Raw genomic sequence first — 15,908 nt, 5'->3', positions numbered from 1 at the left:
TTCAGTGCATGTGTAATATAGTATGTAACTACAATATATCAACACCTGTTTCAGTTGACCAAGCCATTTATAATCTTGCGGTAGGCAAACAAATGTCAGTGCTTAGAATGTCTACCAGTTTTATTAGTTATTCTGAAGAAAACTGTAAGGGTTTGTTAGATGCAAATTGAGTAATAAAGTGGAGTAAGAGAATGAAAAAGAGTTTATAAAATAAAACCAAATTTTAGGGGTAATTCCAAACTTTTTTATCGTGTTTATTGTTGCTGAGTAAACTTCGGGTTTATTCTAGAGGTGACAACCCAAGTAACAATTCCACAGCAATTTGGCATTCGTGTGGATTTATTAATGTTTTATGACAGTTACGTGAATGCTAGGAAAGCTAGAGGCGACATTTAACGTTACTAGAAGATTATATTTTGTGAGTCAGCTGTAAGTTGTTTTCAAAACCTTTTAGAGACAAACTATAAAGTTAAAATTTTGTGGCTACAAGACCAGCTTTATTGCAGCATATAATACCTCATTTAAACTGCTAGTGGTGGCTGAATGACACTTATTTGTGACGGCTATGATAAAAGATTGATATAATAAACCTTATTGTCATAAAAGCTGCTTTTAAACTGATTGACTTGCACTTGAATATTGATAACTTACCTTATTTATACCTTTGAAATCAGTATTTGGGCTCTTCAGATGTATTGCGAATGCATTGCGATGCATTGCAAACACTTATTCCCGATGGAAAAACGACAAACTAATGTCCGTTTCATTGTTTTTTTTGCGAATATTCTTCATAATAATGTCAAACTTTGTTGAAAGCTGCTTAGTTGCCATAAAAAGCCAAAAAAAGCTGAATCATCTTCAATCAGCATTTATCAAGGCAATTTTACATCCACAAATTCCGAATACTAACTATGTGCCCTTATTTGTGTATTTATGATGATAAAACAGCATTTGTCGATGGCAATCTATCAATCATGGTTCCGCCATATTAATTTCACTCCGGTTGCCACAATTTATTTTTTTCTAATCATGTTATCTCCATGAATTCGCTTATAAGATGATGTGGTGTGATGATTAAACTGATTGAATATAATTTAAAGCACAATAACTGACCAATCAAACAAAGAAATGTTGAATCCTTCACCTGGCGATTTATTTTAGCAATTGCTAAATTACTAGAAATATGCCACTTCCAGAGGGAGCATAGGCAAATTTTCTTCTCTTCCATCACATTTCACAGTAAATCTCACTCGGCACTAAAGATTTGAGCACTATATCCAAAGAAACCACTTCAAATAAAAAACACTACGAAATAAATTATCACAGACGTTTTCATTCTTATTTTGTTTTGTTTACGTTATAAGATCAACGTTATGATAAAATCATTTTCAAGATGAAGCGACATTCGTCTAGAACAGGTGGCCTCAAAATTGCTACCATTAATGCTATTTTGCTTTATTTGTGTGACATAAATATGCTCTTCATATCCTCTATCAGAGTGGGCCAACTAGTCACGTTTTAATCTACAAGAGGTTTTGGGGGATGCGATAAAGGCAACAGTGCCTTGGCCGTGGTTTTATGGGCGTTCATTTATAGCACCCTGGAAGTAATTCGTAAAACTAAAATTGTTACTTGGGAATTGTCGGTGTCGCATAGCGAAGTGACAATACTCGACTCGAGTGAAGTGACTCTCCATTTGATTTGCACGGCGAGTCACTTCACTCGAGTCGAGAATTGTCACCTCGCTATACGACACCGACAATTGTCACCTCACGCCACTCGTAGAATTAACCCATTTGTCTTGAATGGTTTCTGATCTCGCAAATCAAATAATAGAAATATGTACTAGACTGATGCGAATTTTGAAGTTTTTGCTCCCCTATGTTTAAACGGTGTCAATTATGATGAAAATCATTCCCCCAAAATTTGAAGTGATTTGGACGAAATTTGGTTTTGCACACGCCATTTGAAATTTATATGAAAATTACTATGGAAAAGGCAAACCTTTAACGATCAGTCCTCTAACTGTTCATAATAATAATCTATGGAAAAGTAAATAAACTCTGCTCCCAGCTACAATTTTGTCGAAGACCATATTTTGATGGGACGTAAGGATAATTTTCTATTATTGATTCCAAAGTATAGATCATGCTGAGATGATCATTATATTACTTTTAAAGCGACACTGCTATTTACCATGATATAAATCGTTTAAACATAGGGGAGCCAACATTTCAAAATTTGCATCACTCTAATATGTACCTATGTAATGGATGATGTAGTGGATGCCCCATGTGCATAGGAAGCGTAGTAAGCACGGCTTCCGACAATAATGCGTCGTCAAATGTCCCTGCATTACGCAACGCTGTACATCATTCATCGTAGTCCTAATAAATCTTATCAGCTTCCCATGTAATCCGTCCATATTCTTCCATTGCTAGGTGAATAGCCATCGAAGCCAAACCTCAAATTTGAGTTAAATTTTCAGCACAAACGAATGTCCGGTTCTCTAGATTTGTGCTCTTGAAAATTTTCCAAACCTTTAATGCATCTTCACCTTAACAAAAAAACACGATTGCCTTGAACTCGATACATAGATAACGCGTAAAATTTTTATATTCGAGACCCTCTAGGAATCACTGCTGCAATGTAAAAATTAGATCCGTTAGATATTATTGATAACTCTCTTCAAATCTTCTTGCCAGCGACGGAAAATGGTTTAGAAGAACACTTTGTCGGCTGCTGCATTGTGCCATCTTGGTATTTTGCCTCAATGCCATTAATGTGTTCATCGTTTTTAAATAGCTTTGCGGGCACCGGTATCGTATGTTATTCACAACGGAAAGTCTATTACGCTCTTCAACCGTCTCTAGAAAGGGGTTCAAATGGACGTAATCATCCGCGAAACAAACAAATTGATGGGATTTGTTAAAAATCGGCTGTCCGCATAACCTCCTTTAGCGCAATAAAATTTATTAATAGACTTAACGGTGAACTAATTAACATTCCACTAATGCATTCAAAGCGTATCATAATTTTGTAATAAATTTCAGATCATAGAAACCATGCAACAACTGTTGCCTAACCTTGTACTTTCTTATAGATACATCGGATATATCGAAAAAGATAGCACCCAGAATGGAAGCCACACACGTGATGGAGGTAGCTCAGCTTTTACTGTCGCTGTTGCACTCCTGGGGTCTGGATCCCCACCTGGACAAAGTATGTGAAACGCAGCTTGGATTACTGAGGCCCAAGGTATGTTGAATCCGTTGTTTAGTCTGAGGTTTCTCCATGTTAATTTGTTGTTTCCAAACAGATTCCAGTATCATTTGGCGTTTTGTCGAAAGGAGGCTACATGTCCCTATTGCTTCCTACCTGGCAGAACAATATCGACATTAAGATAAGTCCTGAGGAGATACGAGCTATTTCTTCCACAGCTGAAGAAATGCGTCAACAGCATCTAACAAATCTCTTCACAGCTCGGCTGCACTGGGAACTCAGCACTACTTTGACATCAAATCATCTATTGGCATTGATCTCCATGTCCAACACGCTCATGTCCATGAACATGGCTACGTTTATCGCGGAGCAAGAACGCAACCGGAAGCTACATCGACAATCTACAAAGGCATCCTGGACCAACGACGAAGAGCAGGAAGAGCTCTACACTCAACAGCAGGCACAAATTAAGCAAGGTTGGAGTCTCCTCTCTACTCACCATTGTTTCCTGTTACCCGAGAAGATAGACGCCCTCGATGCAAACACTTTCAAACGGCCACAGGTTGAGATGATGGCCCGTCGTTGGCAACATCATTGTCTGGAAATTCGCGAAGCCGCTCAACAGCTTCTTCTCGGTGAGCTTGGACGTATGGGCAAAAAGGGTAGAAAGCAGTTAGTCGAAAGCTGGGCTCAATATCTCCCCATGTACACCCATACGGAGCCCATTGTTCAGCAAACACAAGCCTCAAATCAGTCGAATCCTGGTTCACCAGTGGCGACTCCCGGAGGCCCAACGCTGGAAGCACAAGAAGAAGAATCCGAAGAAGAGGAAGAAGTAGTGCGCAAACCATCTAGCTTGGCTGAGTTGAAACGGAAGCAAACAACGGCTGTTGTACTGCTTGGAGTGATAGGAGCCGAATTCGGACAAGATATTTCATCATCAGATGGCAAGCGAAATAACGAGAATCGCAGGAAGAGTTCAGTGGTGGAAGGCTTCGGTATTGGGAACAACAACCTTGCTCGTTCGACATCGATGGCTTTAACGCATCTGTTGTTAGCACCACCTTCGCAAAAGCTCCCTGCCTATACACCATTGCGACGAGCGGCCATAGATTTGATAGGAAGAGGATTCACCGTCTGGGAACCCTACATCGACGTCAGTAAGGTCCTTCTCGGGTTGCTTGAAATGTGCTGCGATTCCAACCGTCTTATCCCCAGTCTGAACTATAAACTTCCGCTGACCCCTCAAGCGGACGCCTGTCGGACAGCTCGGCATGCTCTTCGATTGATAGCCACCGCTCGGCCGGCTGCATTCATCACGACAATGGCTCGCGAAGTGGCTCGTTACAACACCATGCAGCAGAACGCCCAAGCAATCAGTGTTCCGATCACGCAGTCGGTGTTGCATCGTGCTAAGCGGGAAATTTTACAGTGTGTCGAGATGCTGATCGATAAGATGCAAACGGAGATCGCCAATTTGCTGGTGGAGGTGAGTACACACATTTTTTTATTGTTTTCATTGATTGTTTTCTGATTTTTTATTATTTATTTATTTATTGGTATTACAATGTAATAAGAAAAAAATCGCGTCAAGAATTCCACGACATACAACTCAATTCGCAGCAACCTCCATCCATCCTCGGCTGCGGCAAGTTCCGCTCCGATACCATTTTTTTTCCAGCTGCGTTGTTGTTCTTGAGCTGTTAAACGGCATCCTTATCTTCCCTCAAAGTGGAAACTGGTGGTTGCGATTGTCCAACATTCCGACGTAGTCAATTCTCCCGCTGACTTGAACCTCCGTGCCTGTGCTCTCAGCGCTACTCACGTGTTCGTTGTAGTACTGCTTCCACCTTTCAATTACCTCGCATCCGTCCGACAAAATGCTCCCATCTTTATCCCTGCACATTTCGACTCGCAGCACGAAGCTTCTGCTGATGTGTTGAATTTTTGATAACATTTCCGCGTTTCTTGGGTGCGTTACAACAGCTCCATTTCTTCACATTCCGTCACCTCCAGGCAACGCTTTGTCTCCTATAGAACAGACGTGTCTGCTGGTTTTCATGAGGACTAATCAACGATGAATCAGATGATGAACTATTCGAATGATCTTAGCCAAATTCTGAAAGTATTACTTGCAAATATATAATCTTTTTATTGATTTAAAGACAATGTTAGAAGATAATATCTGAACATGGTTTTCCGGTGAAATTTATAAGGCTGATATTTACAACGCTGGATGGATCAAAATCATGTGTCGGGTAGCAGACCAAGTTGCAACCTACAACCTCATTTGTGACGTTAGACGCACGTTATGTCTAAACCAGCAGATTATGCAAATCGAATGTACCTCGGATTTTATCCCGCTAGATATCAGTAATTGGTCCATAATTTCATAATCGGAAGGTTACAAAATATTCTATCGGTGAAATTTTTCCCATTCATTTAGTATGGGCTGAAATGTGTAGGAAAATGTGATTTTTATTAATTTTCATAGTCTGTATATGAAAAAACAGCTATTAAGTGGAAAAAATCAGAAGTTAACTGATGGAATATTTTAAAACCTTTCGATTATGAAAATGTAACCCGATTTCTGAACTCTAGCGGAAAAAAATCCGAAGTACATTCGATTTGCATAATCTACTGGTTTAGACATAGCATGAGACGTATTCAAGCAAAAGAAGCTACACTTTCGAATTTACTGTTTAGCATTGCCGTCGTAGAGTTCTTCGTGGTTCATTCTTCGTCGCTACACACCGTACGCCGCCAAAGATGATGTTTCTGAGCACCCGGAGTTCGAAAACCTCAAGAGCTATAACAGGTTTTCTTCGAGCATAGTAAAAATTCAATACCCACTGTGAACTATCGATCTTATAAATGTTTGTACATTATACATTTAATGATAGTGGACGGTCTCTTTCATACGTATGCTCCCACCGCGTGGCCGCCCACACCATACGCTGACGTAGATGAAGAAAATGCCGGAATCCAATTTTCTGAAGCCGAGCTGATACCGGTTGCGAAAGGGTTGAAGCTGAACAAAGCTCCCGGTCCAGATGGTATCACTAAGGGCAGCAATTTTGGCGTTCCCAGACATATTTAGGGCATGATGGCTCGCGAACCGGGAAAATCGCCCGGATATCCTGCTTTATATAGACCAATACGCTTGCTGGATACTCTTGGTAAACTTCTGGAGAAGGTCATTCTCGGACAGCTGACGATCTACACAGAAGGCGAGATAGGATTGTCGAAATGGCAGTACGAATCCCGTAAAAAGATTTCGACGGTTGTTGCTATTCATCGCGTGGCGGAGAATGCATCCAAGCAGAAGAGGAGAGGCAATCGATACTGCGCAGTGGTAACAAAAGACGTTAAGAACCCGTTCAACAGGGCCAGGGCTGAAGCTTTCGCTGCAGCCCTACACAGAATGCGGGTTTCCGAATATCTGTGTAAAGTTCTGCAAAGCTCCTTTCAAAACCGGATACTGGTTTACGACACCAACCAGGGACCGTTGTCCACGAAAGTAACGGCGGGAGTTTCACAGGAATCTATGCTTGGTCCAACACTGTGGAACTTGATATACGATGGAGTGTTAAGCTTGTGGATGACTGGAATCAAGCTGCAGTTGGCTCATCACAAAACGAAGGTGGTGCTGCAAGGCGGTTCAGCAGCTCGAGATCTTTGTCGGAGGACACGCAATCTAATCGAAGCGCTCTCTAAAGCACCTTGGATTAATGGTCGACGACAGGCTAAACTTCAACAGTAAAGTAGACTATGCCTGAGAAAAATCAGCGAAAGCAGCTAACATTGTAGCTACGATAAAGCCCAACATTGGAGGACCAAAAAGATCGTCCATATTGAGATACGGAGTCCCGGCTTGGGATGCAGCGCATGAAAGTAAACGTTACCGAGAGAAGCTGGCAGGTAAGTTCCGGCTCATGGCTATACGGGTTGCGATGGCTTCCGCAATATATTGTACCAGAGGCGCAATATATTGAACCTATGGACATGTTTTATATCAACTGTAGCGATTCACAGTAGACAGGATGTCCCGGGCCCGATCCATCTGATAAGTTAATCGAGCTCTATCACAATAGAAGATGGTGTCTCCATCCATGTCGATAGCCTGATTGTACCAGAGGCAGTGTACGTTATAACCGGAATGATCCCCATCTGCATTACTCTGGCTAAAGATATAGCATGATACCAGCAAAGGGACACAAGGAATGCGAGGAGCACCATCAGAATGGATACAATGCCGAGGTGGCAGCAGGAGGGCTCTACCCCATTTGGCATAATGTCATTTGGCATAATGCCGTTTGGCATAACGGCTATTTGGCATAATTAGAAGAATACATGCTCTCTGAAATGCTACAACCATCAGTTGATATACGGTTAATAATTCAGCGGGATAATTCGTTTATTATTGAACGGCTTAAAATCTTGCCTATTGCTGAAGAATAAATATAATGTTCAACAAATAGCGAGCATTTTATGCATTCAACAATTGGCGAATTTTTAGCCTACTAGCTGCTCAGGGATAGGATCACTACCAGATACGGTAGTTATGTTAACAGGGTCGCTTATGCTGTCAGGCAGTTACACGCACACAATTATAGCTATGTGAAGGGGATCGAAGGGGAAAACAAGAAACTCAGTCACACTGGAAAGGTGAACCACAGATGTCTCACTGATTCACTGCTCACAAAGCCACACTAATCTACCCTTCAGCAATGTTCAATCAGGGCGAGGCCTGAAACTCCTTTACGAGCATGGGAAATCGGAACCAATTCAAAAAAGGTGTGAATTACTCAAATCAAGAATCAGGGAGGGAAAAACTAAGACACAAATTTCAATCTCAATTTAAACATTTTGGATTTGATTCTTAATTAATTAATTGGCCTAAAGTGACGTCACTAATCCTAGGTATACTTGCGATTTTACAATTGTGGTAGGTAACAGTGGCAGGTGGTACGGTACAGATGCGCAATGGCGGAGGAGGTGGTCATGCGGGGTCTTTCGTAATGGCGGGTAACGATTTGGAGGTGGCGGGTTTATCTTGCAGTGGCGTAGCAAAATTCTTGGCGGGCTCTCGGGACTGGGATGAATTTGTGTCCGTTATGTGGTGGTTGACGATCGGAACGAATTGGCGATGTTCGATCCTTCAGTCCAGGGAACCTCGAGCTAGGCCAGCAACTAGCATAGAACACAAGAAAAAGGCCCACACTTGTTAAACCTTTTTCTCTTCGTACTAAATGCGCACTATTGTTTTCTGTTCTTAATTATTAACAAAACATTACTATTCACGTACTATTGATTGTGATACTAGTTTATAAGCGTATTTTAATCATAATATTAAGTTTTAACACTATAATTTTATGGAACACGTCGCGCACTTCTAGTTCTTTGAAAGAACTCGAACTGAAAGCCAGATTATGATTTAAGCCACATAATGGGGCCAACGGTTGCAAATTACCCTATTAGAAATTTTACCTTTTTTTCAAACATAAGCTGTTTATTTAGTTTGCAGTGTAGCGAATCATAAGCGCGCCATGATCGATTTTTATCTACATAAGATGCCCTTGGCACCGTGTTGATTCGAATTACCCGGGCGCATCAAATTCCGGACACTGACCCTAATTGTATCAGCATGATTGCCGTCCGCAATTGCTACTCCATTATTGCAAGAACAACTGTACCTACAGGATCAGTAGCATCCTCAATATTAAAGTACTGGTGCTCTCATTATTATGACAAACAATAACGGTGCCGGCTGCGTCTGAATGTAGGTCAATTTGGGGATGGGAGGGAAATTATGACATGTTTCTTGCTTTACGGAAGCCGTAGAGTCATCTGCATTTCCACAAGGAAACACTGGGAGTTTAGATATATGAAAGATAGGTAAACTATAAAGATTTAATTTTAAATTTCCTGAACCGATTCTCTTTTTGTAACCGCATACAGATTCAACAGATTAAATACTAGGGGAAGACGGGGTAAGAGCGCCCGCCGGGGTAAGACGGACCACCTTCAGTTTGGCATGAAAATGGCAATTTTCTTAAAAGTTCACCAAGCACTTTCTATCAACACAAGATTTTTGACATTCCGGAGTACTTAGTGTGATATTTACATCAAATTTTTCATAACAAATGTCAAAAACAAAGTTTCTACTCGTCGTTATTGAATATGATCTAAATTTAACAAATGCTTACTTAAGGATTTCGGAAGGGATTTTTTTGGAAAAACATAACAAATTACCCGTATATGCTTTACCAGAAATGTAAAATATGCTTCGGTGAAGTGAAATATGAATTGTAAATATTAAGCTTTGAAATAAGGCCATACTTGTGAAAATTGCCCAAGCGGGGTAAAACCGACCACTGTTGACGGGGTAAGACCGCCATCCCTAATTTACATCAAATAACAGTGTAAACCATTTTCAAAGTTTTAACTACGTTGTACATTACTGTTCAAGTGAAATGAAATCAATCTTCTAAAATTTACAAGCCAAATCCGCATAGTTTTTCCAAAATATGGGCATCCAAGGTAATAATAACTATACATTTAAGTTTTTTGAAATAATTAACCCTAAAAATTAAACAATATTCACGTTAATCAATGTAGAATTCATAAAACATTATACTTTTTAGAATCACAGGGAACTGATATATTTTTTTGCAAAATTGTGTACGAAAATCGTGGTGGTCGCTCTTACCCCGTGGGTGGGCGGTTTTACCCCGTCGCTAAAAATAATCGTGATAAGACATCACTTTTTAAAAGCATCAAGAAATAAATATTTTTAAGAAATACAACACCTGCGATATTTTTTGATCATGCCTAAGGCTTCAAAAAACGACATGCTGCGCCGAAAAAGGATTGATTGATTCTTGATTTTGACATATGAATTAAATTGCTTAGGCGGGCGGTCTTACCCCGTCTTCCCCTACTGACTTATCTTTCGATTTTTTTTTTTCACCCGCATAACGCGAACCAGACACAATTGATTCGGATTCCATCGCTCGCCCACCAAGAAGCATGCAACAAATTTTTCGGGTAAAACACTACTCGGTGATGCGGTACATGATATGATCATGCTTAACCGGATTCCTGATATTACTCGAGAACGCAATGCATGCCAAACGGATTGTGTTCCTGGTTCCATCGCTCGCTGCCGCTGGAGCAAGTGACAAAACCAATGGACCAAACACTGCTCAATAACGGATACTTTCCTTAATACACCTGAAAGTAATTTTGCTTCTTCTTTTTGAATGCAAAATGTAGAGGACGTCGTAATTATGGACTTAAGACGAAAAAAACTCGGAATTTAGTCCAAAAACATCGTGAAAAGGCCTCTGTTCGGCTTTCAAAGCGTCCAACAATTCGTTCTAATTCGCTAAACTGCAAACTCAAAAGAACAGCTCATGTTTGAAAGAAGGCGAATTAACGGGCTGCCCATTAACCACGTAGTCATTTTTTTCGGAATTTCAGACCCAACCCCCTCTGCCCTTGGTGTCAGTTGTCCATACAAAACAAATTGGATAGACCGTGGTCTTTGACCAGACCTCCCTTCCGCCCATAAATGACCACTGGAAATGGACGACCCCCAATCTAAATTAATTAATCTAAATTGAACCCCCAATCTAAAAATCAATCATATGCTATGGGATGCCTCTCCAGCGATATAGTCAACCTCAGATGTGACAAGTAATAACTTTGGTGATGTTATTATCATCAGCCTCAAAAGCACACTTTGTGACTTTTTCCTATTTTTTCTAGCTCTATTGGGCATTTTCCCGAAATATATTTTTAAAATGAGCAACGAGCCTCTCTTAAAGTATTTCCTTGTACTTACTTCACATTAACTTCTTTGGTCTTAAAATCATTGTCAATATTTGCCCCTTTTCCAGTAAATTTAACATGTCCTAGACAAACACTTCAAGCACTTGAAATGTTGAAATGTGAAAGAAAAATAATATTTTTTCAATTATGCCTGATGGCCATTATACCAAACGGCATTATGCCAAGACATTATGCCAAATGGGGTAGAGCCCAGCAGGAGTGGAATAACTCGGAGAAAAGAAGATGGATCCACAGGCTCATTCCTAACGTGTCGGTGTGGACGACCAGAAAACATGAAGAAGTTAACTTCTTCCTGATCCAGTTTTTATCAGGCCATGGATGCTTCCGGAAATATCTACACAGATTCGGACACGCAGAGTCTCCGCATTGTCCGGCCTGTCCAAATATTGAGGAGACCCCGTAGCATTTCATATTCGACTGCCCTCGATTCAGGGATAGACGAAACCGCAAGCGTCCTAAATACCGACAACATCGTGCAGAACATATGCCAGCATTGAAGCACTTAGAATGCGGTGAACAGAGGGATAACACAGATTATGTCGTCGCTGCAAAGGAGATGGCGTGAAGACTAGAGAGCTCCGGGCCGCGATCGGAGTTGGCTAGATCCTCCGTCGGGGACTAGAGCGGGCGTAGCGTAGTATCGATAATAAATCGCCGGGTGCCTGCAAACCGGAAGTTATCCTCCAGCCGGAACTGCAGAACCGACTCTGGTCCATCGTCTAGTTGGAGTAGGCTAAGTCCACCGCCGAGGTATAGCTGAGAAATGCGCGAAACAGTAAGGGCGCCTGTGAACCGGAATTTTCCCTCCACCGGAATTGCTGGACCGACCTCGACATCTGCCCAGCCAGCTTCAGAGTAGACTACGTCCACCGTCGGGGACTAGTTGAGTGGATCGCGTTGTTGCACCGGCTTATAATCGTCGGGGCGCCTGTGAATCGGAAGCTTCCCACCACCGGAATCGTACAACCGACCTTGGCATTTACCCGGATAGCATCAGTACGGGAGATCTTCCGCCGCCGGGGAAATCTTCGTAGGAGTAGGATAGATCCGCTGGGGACTACTCTGAGTAGTACGTAGCGTATCACCGGCTTGAGTCGTCGGGGCGCCAGTGATTCAGAAGCCATCTTCCAACCGGAATCGCTGGACCGGTTTCGGCACGTCACTGACCAGTATCGAAGAAGCACGTAGCCGCAGTAGGCTAGCTCCACCGTCGGGGACTAGGCCGAACAGCATCGATCGTCACAAACCAGTTTTGAATCGTTGGGGCGCCGGTGAATCAGAAGTCATCCGCCAACCGGAATCGCTGGACGACCCCGGCATCCAACTGGTCAACCAGGAGAGCTCGAACAGCAGCAGCGGATAACGAGTCGTCGTAGAGCAAAACAAAATGCATATGAGCGTCCAGTAGAAGTTCAACAGAGCTCTGACGCGAGGCCAACCCAGAAAGCGTCCAAAGCCCCGGCGAGATCTTCCGCCAATTAGGCAAAACGAGTTTATTCGCAGAGACACCGTAGAAATGTCGTTGGAGCAGCGTTTTTGAGGACATTAAGCTCCAACAGTGAACTAGCAGAACAGCTAGAGGCTGAGAATTGACGAAATGTATGAGCACAGCCATCCCCCGATGAAGTTCCGGGGGAGATCGAGACGCAGGAGCAGAAGGGAAAGTTTTTTAGTGGTGAAGCACGCCAAACGTGAGTCCCACACTGTGCCATCACATCATTTGAAGCTCTTTTTTACCCTACTATTATAATAAATAAAAAAACACACCGTTCTCCAGTACACCACCAAAGATGATGTTCCTAAGCACCCGGCGTTCGAAAACCTCAAGAGCTATAACAGGTCCTCTTCGAGCATAGTCCAAGTTTCATACCCGTAGTGAAGTATCATTTAGGGAGGAGTGAGTCTCCCGATTGGTTTTTATAGTCCGCAGTATGTACTGATGTATAAATTTCTTCCGTTATCTTGACTCTCACACCCTGCAATCAAAATACCTTTCTGTATTCATCGAAGTGCTGTTTTTACGTTCGCCCGTCAAGATGTTCCCATTCTATTCCTTGTGCATCTCGACTCGCAACACGAAGCCTTTGCAGAATGCGTTAAACTTCTGGTAGAATTTCTGCGTTTCTTGAGACCAGTCTCTTGTTGCAATATGAACGTTCGCGCTGTATTCTTCTGTTCCAGGATCTGCATGCACTCCTCGTTGAACCAATCGTCCCGTCGACGCCCCACGCACTCAACAACTGCATCGTTCATGGCTGCTATCACTGTGTACCAAAATTCCTCAGGAGGGGCTCCATCAAGCTCACCCTCTTCTTGTAATACAGCTTCGAGTTGCTTCGCGTATACAATGGCAACATCCAGTTGCTGTAGCCGCTCTGAGTCATACCGAACATTGTTGATGACGGTTATTTTTAAGCGCAGTTCAACCATCACCAGATCAGCGTCAGAGTCAACGTTAGCCCCACGATAGTTTCTGACGTCGATAATGTTGGAAAATTGCCGTCAATCAATCATAACTATTGCCTTTCTGACCCATCCCATATATTAATTTATTGATATCGTCCATCCTAACCACAGGTCATGGACATAACACTGCACTGCGTTGATTCCGGCGATTTGAAAAACAAAGGCCTTGCCGAAGTCTCACCCTCGATGTGCAAGTTCAATCAGGTATCGCATTGCGGTGCTTCGAGGAGAATTTCCGGTAACAAAGTTATCTCTATATCTTTTGAACATTGTCCGGCTAAATTAATTATCCATCTTTCAGTTGGAGCCAGCAATGGTCACTTGGCCATATACGAACTGCGGCAGAACAAGTGCCAGATGATACCGGCCCATACCAAGCCCGTTACGGCTCTCGCTTTCAGCCCGGATGGTAAGTTCTTGGTCAGCTACTCTTGTGCAGAGAACCGGCTCTCGTTCTGGCAGACTAGCACCGGAATGTTTGGGCTGGGCCAATCGCAAACCCGGTGCATCAAGGGATACTCGACGGCACCGATTCCGGATGTGGCCCGGCTGAATCCCATGCGGCTAGCCAAACTAATCTGGATCAATAACCGTACTGTCACGCTGATGCTGGCCGATGGATCCGAGACTAGATTCAACGTTTAAGTAAGTCAACCTTTCGAACAGTATTGTGCATATAGATAAACTACTGTAATATTTACTCGTCCTTAACCGCAATCATCGTGTCCTGTATATGTCCATATTAGCTGTTACAGAAGACAGAAGTCTTGACCCACATTTGATATTTTTGTTCGCAGAACAACAGTTTTTGATAATTTTTAAGTGACGATTGCCAGTACAAGTTATGGCTATAGCGATTCCCTATTTGATCATACGTGAAGCTTCAAAAATGTTCAGGTCATGTACCTATATGTTTTGCTTAGAGACATTTATTCCCAATTTGTTCCAGGAAGCTACTGATTAACGTCTTCGGCACCATTCGAACACTATCGGCAATTAAATTACAGTACGCGATATGAACATCTTGATTCGACGCTTAAAAATAACATCAAGAAAACTCAATTTAAAGCCATTTTTGTAATTAATTTTTCCGTCTATCATACCTAATGACAAATTTAAGATGATCGTGTTTCCTTATCTACCAACTATCTCCAATGAGGTTGGGCTGTGCAAAATCACGCGGAAGACATTAAACGGGGAACCACAAAAAAATGAAACCGTTCCTACCTAATCGCATACCAAATCAATGCAGCATTCGCGATTCTTGGGCGCCAATCGCCAAAGGCTTATATAATTATGCAAATTAAGCATAGATATGTACACGCGTCTTTCGTGTGTTCTTTTGTGACGAACCTGACTTCCAATATTTTTCTCATTCCCCACATCCCACCAAAAAACCTGCTTTCACTACAAGAAGGTCGTCGCAAAGGAAAGACGACGACCGACATTCGCATTCGTATATAGGTACCCACTAATGATGGACAGAAAGGGGGCAAATTATGATTTGACCTATTTCTATTGCCATTCTTGCGGACCGATGGCTATAGCTAATGGCCTGTGATTTGTCTTCGAAGGTTTAATTTAGTAGAGCCAGCGACAGCACAGGTGTATTGACCTGGATTTGTTTTATTCTTTTTATTTTGTTACCCGGGGATGCCTCCGGATGTGAGATATATAGGTTATTCGTTTAGAAAGGCGTTCGCAAAATAATTAAAAAATGTTCTATATAAATGTTATAAATTTACAATGGTGTGCAAGCCTATGACTATTAGTAAACTGTTACAAATAAATTCAGAATCTACAAATCAATTATTTTTAGTTTATTTATTCGATATCACAATCCTGAAACACAATTTAAACTGTAGAAACTATAAGAATATTAGACATACCGTAGTGTTCCTATGCAAATAGAAATATTGTTGCAAATAGAAATATTATTGCAAAAAACAACTGATTTTCTAAAAAAACATTGAAATTGCAACCAACTTGTTATAGAAGTCTAGTAGGTACTAATCCAGCTTTAAATTCAGTTTTTACAAAATCTATTTTCACGTTTTTGAATTGCAATACTAACTTGTAACTAACAATATAGTAATTTCAAAAGCTTTGGTCAAGGTATACAATGTACCATTAGAGTGATGCAAATTTTGAAAAGTTGGCTCCCCTATGCTCATACGATTTATATTATGGTAAATAGCATCCTCCCAAAGTTTGAAATGATTCGGAAGAAATTTGACTGTGCACAAGCCATTTGAAGTTTATATGAAAATTACTATGGAATACGCCAACTTTTTGTGTTCAGACCACTATTTCTTCGACATAATATTTTATGGAAAAGTGAACAAGCTCTACTCATGTGAAAT

The 15,908-nt window shown here is 41.6% G+C and overlaps 1 protein-coding gene across 5 annotated transcripts in view; it reads left to right on the top strand.

Annotated features, from left to right (window-relative positions):
* The window catches only part of LOC5578153 (WD repeat-containing protein 7), a 75,578-nt gene extending 60,224 nt beyond the window's left edge, over nucleotides 1–15,354 (top strand). For all 5 annotated transcript variants that reach the window (XM_021844706.1, XM_021844704.1, XM_021844705.1 and 2 more), the window contains 4 exons: nucleotides 3,104–3,258; nucleotides 3,320–4,711; nucleotides 13,657–13,783; nucleotides 13,847–15,354. In XM_021844706.1, coding sequence (XP_021700398.1) covers nucleotides 3,104–3,258; nucleotides 3,320–4,711; nucleotides 13,657–13,783; nucleotides 13,847–14,190 — 2,018 coding nt within the window. In that variant the 3' untranslated portion in view covers nucleotides 14,191–15,354. The remainder of the gene's footprint in view (nucleotides 1–3,103; nucleotides 3,259–3,319; nucleotides 4,712–13,656; nucleotides 13,784–13,846) is intronic.
* Nucleotides 15,355–15,908: the final 554 nt, after the last annotated feature.

The sequence above is a fragment of the Aedes aegypti genome, chromosome 2 (assembly GCF_002204515.2).
Source record: "Aedes aegypti strain LVP_AGWG chromosome 2, AaegL5.0 Primary Assembly, whole genome shotgun sequence".
Taxonomy (NCBI): domain Eukaryota; kingdom Metazoa; phylum Arthropoda; class Insecta; order Diptera; family Culicidae; genus Aedes; species Aedes aegypti.
This window is presented reverse-complemented; position numbering and strand designations above follow the sequence as displayed.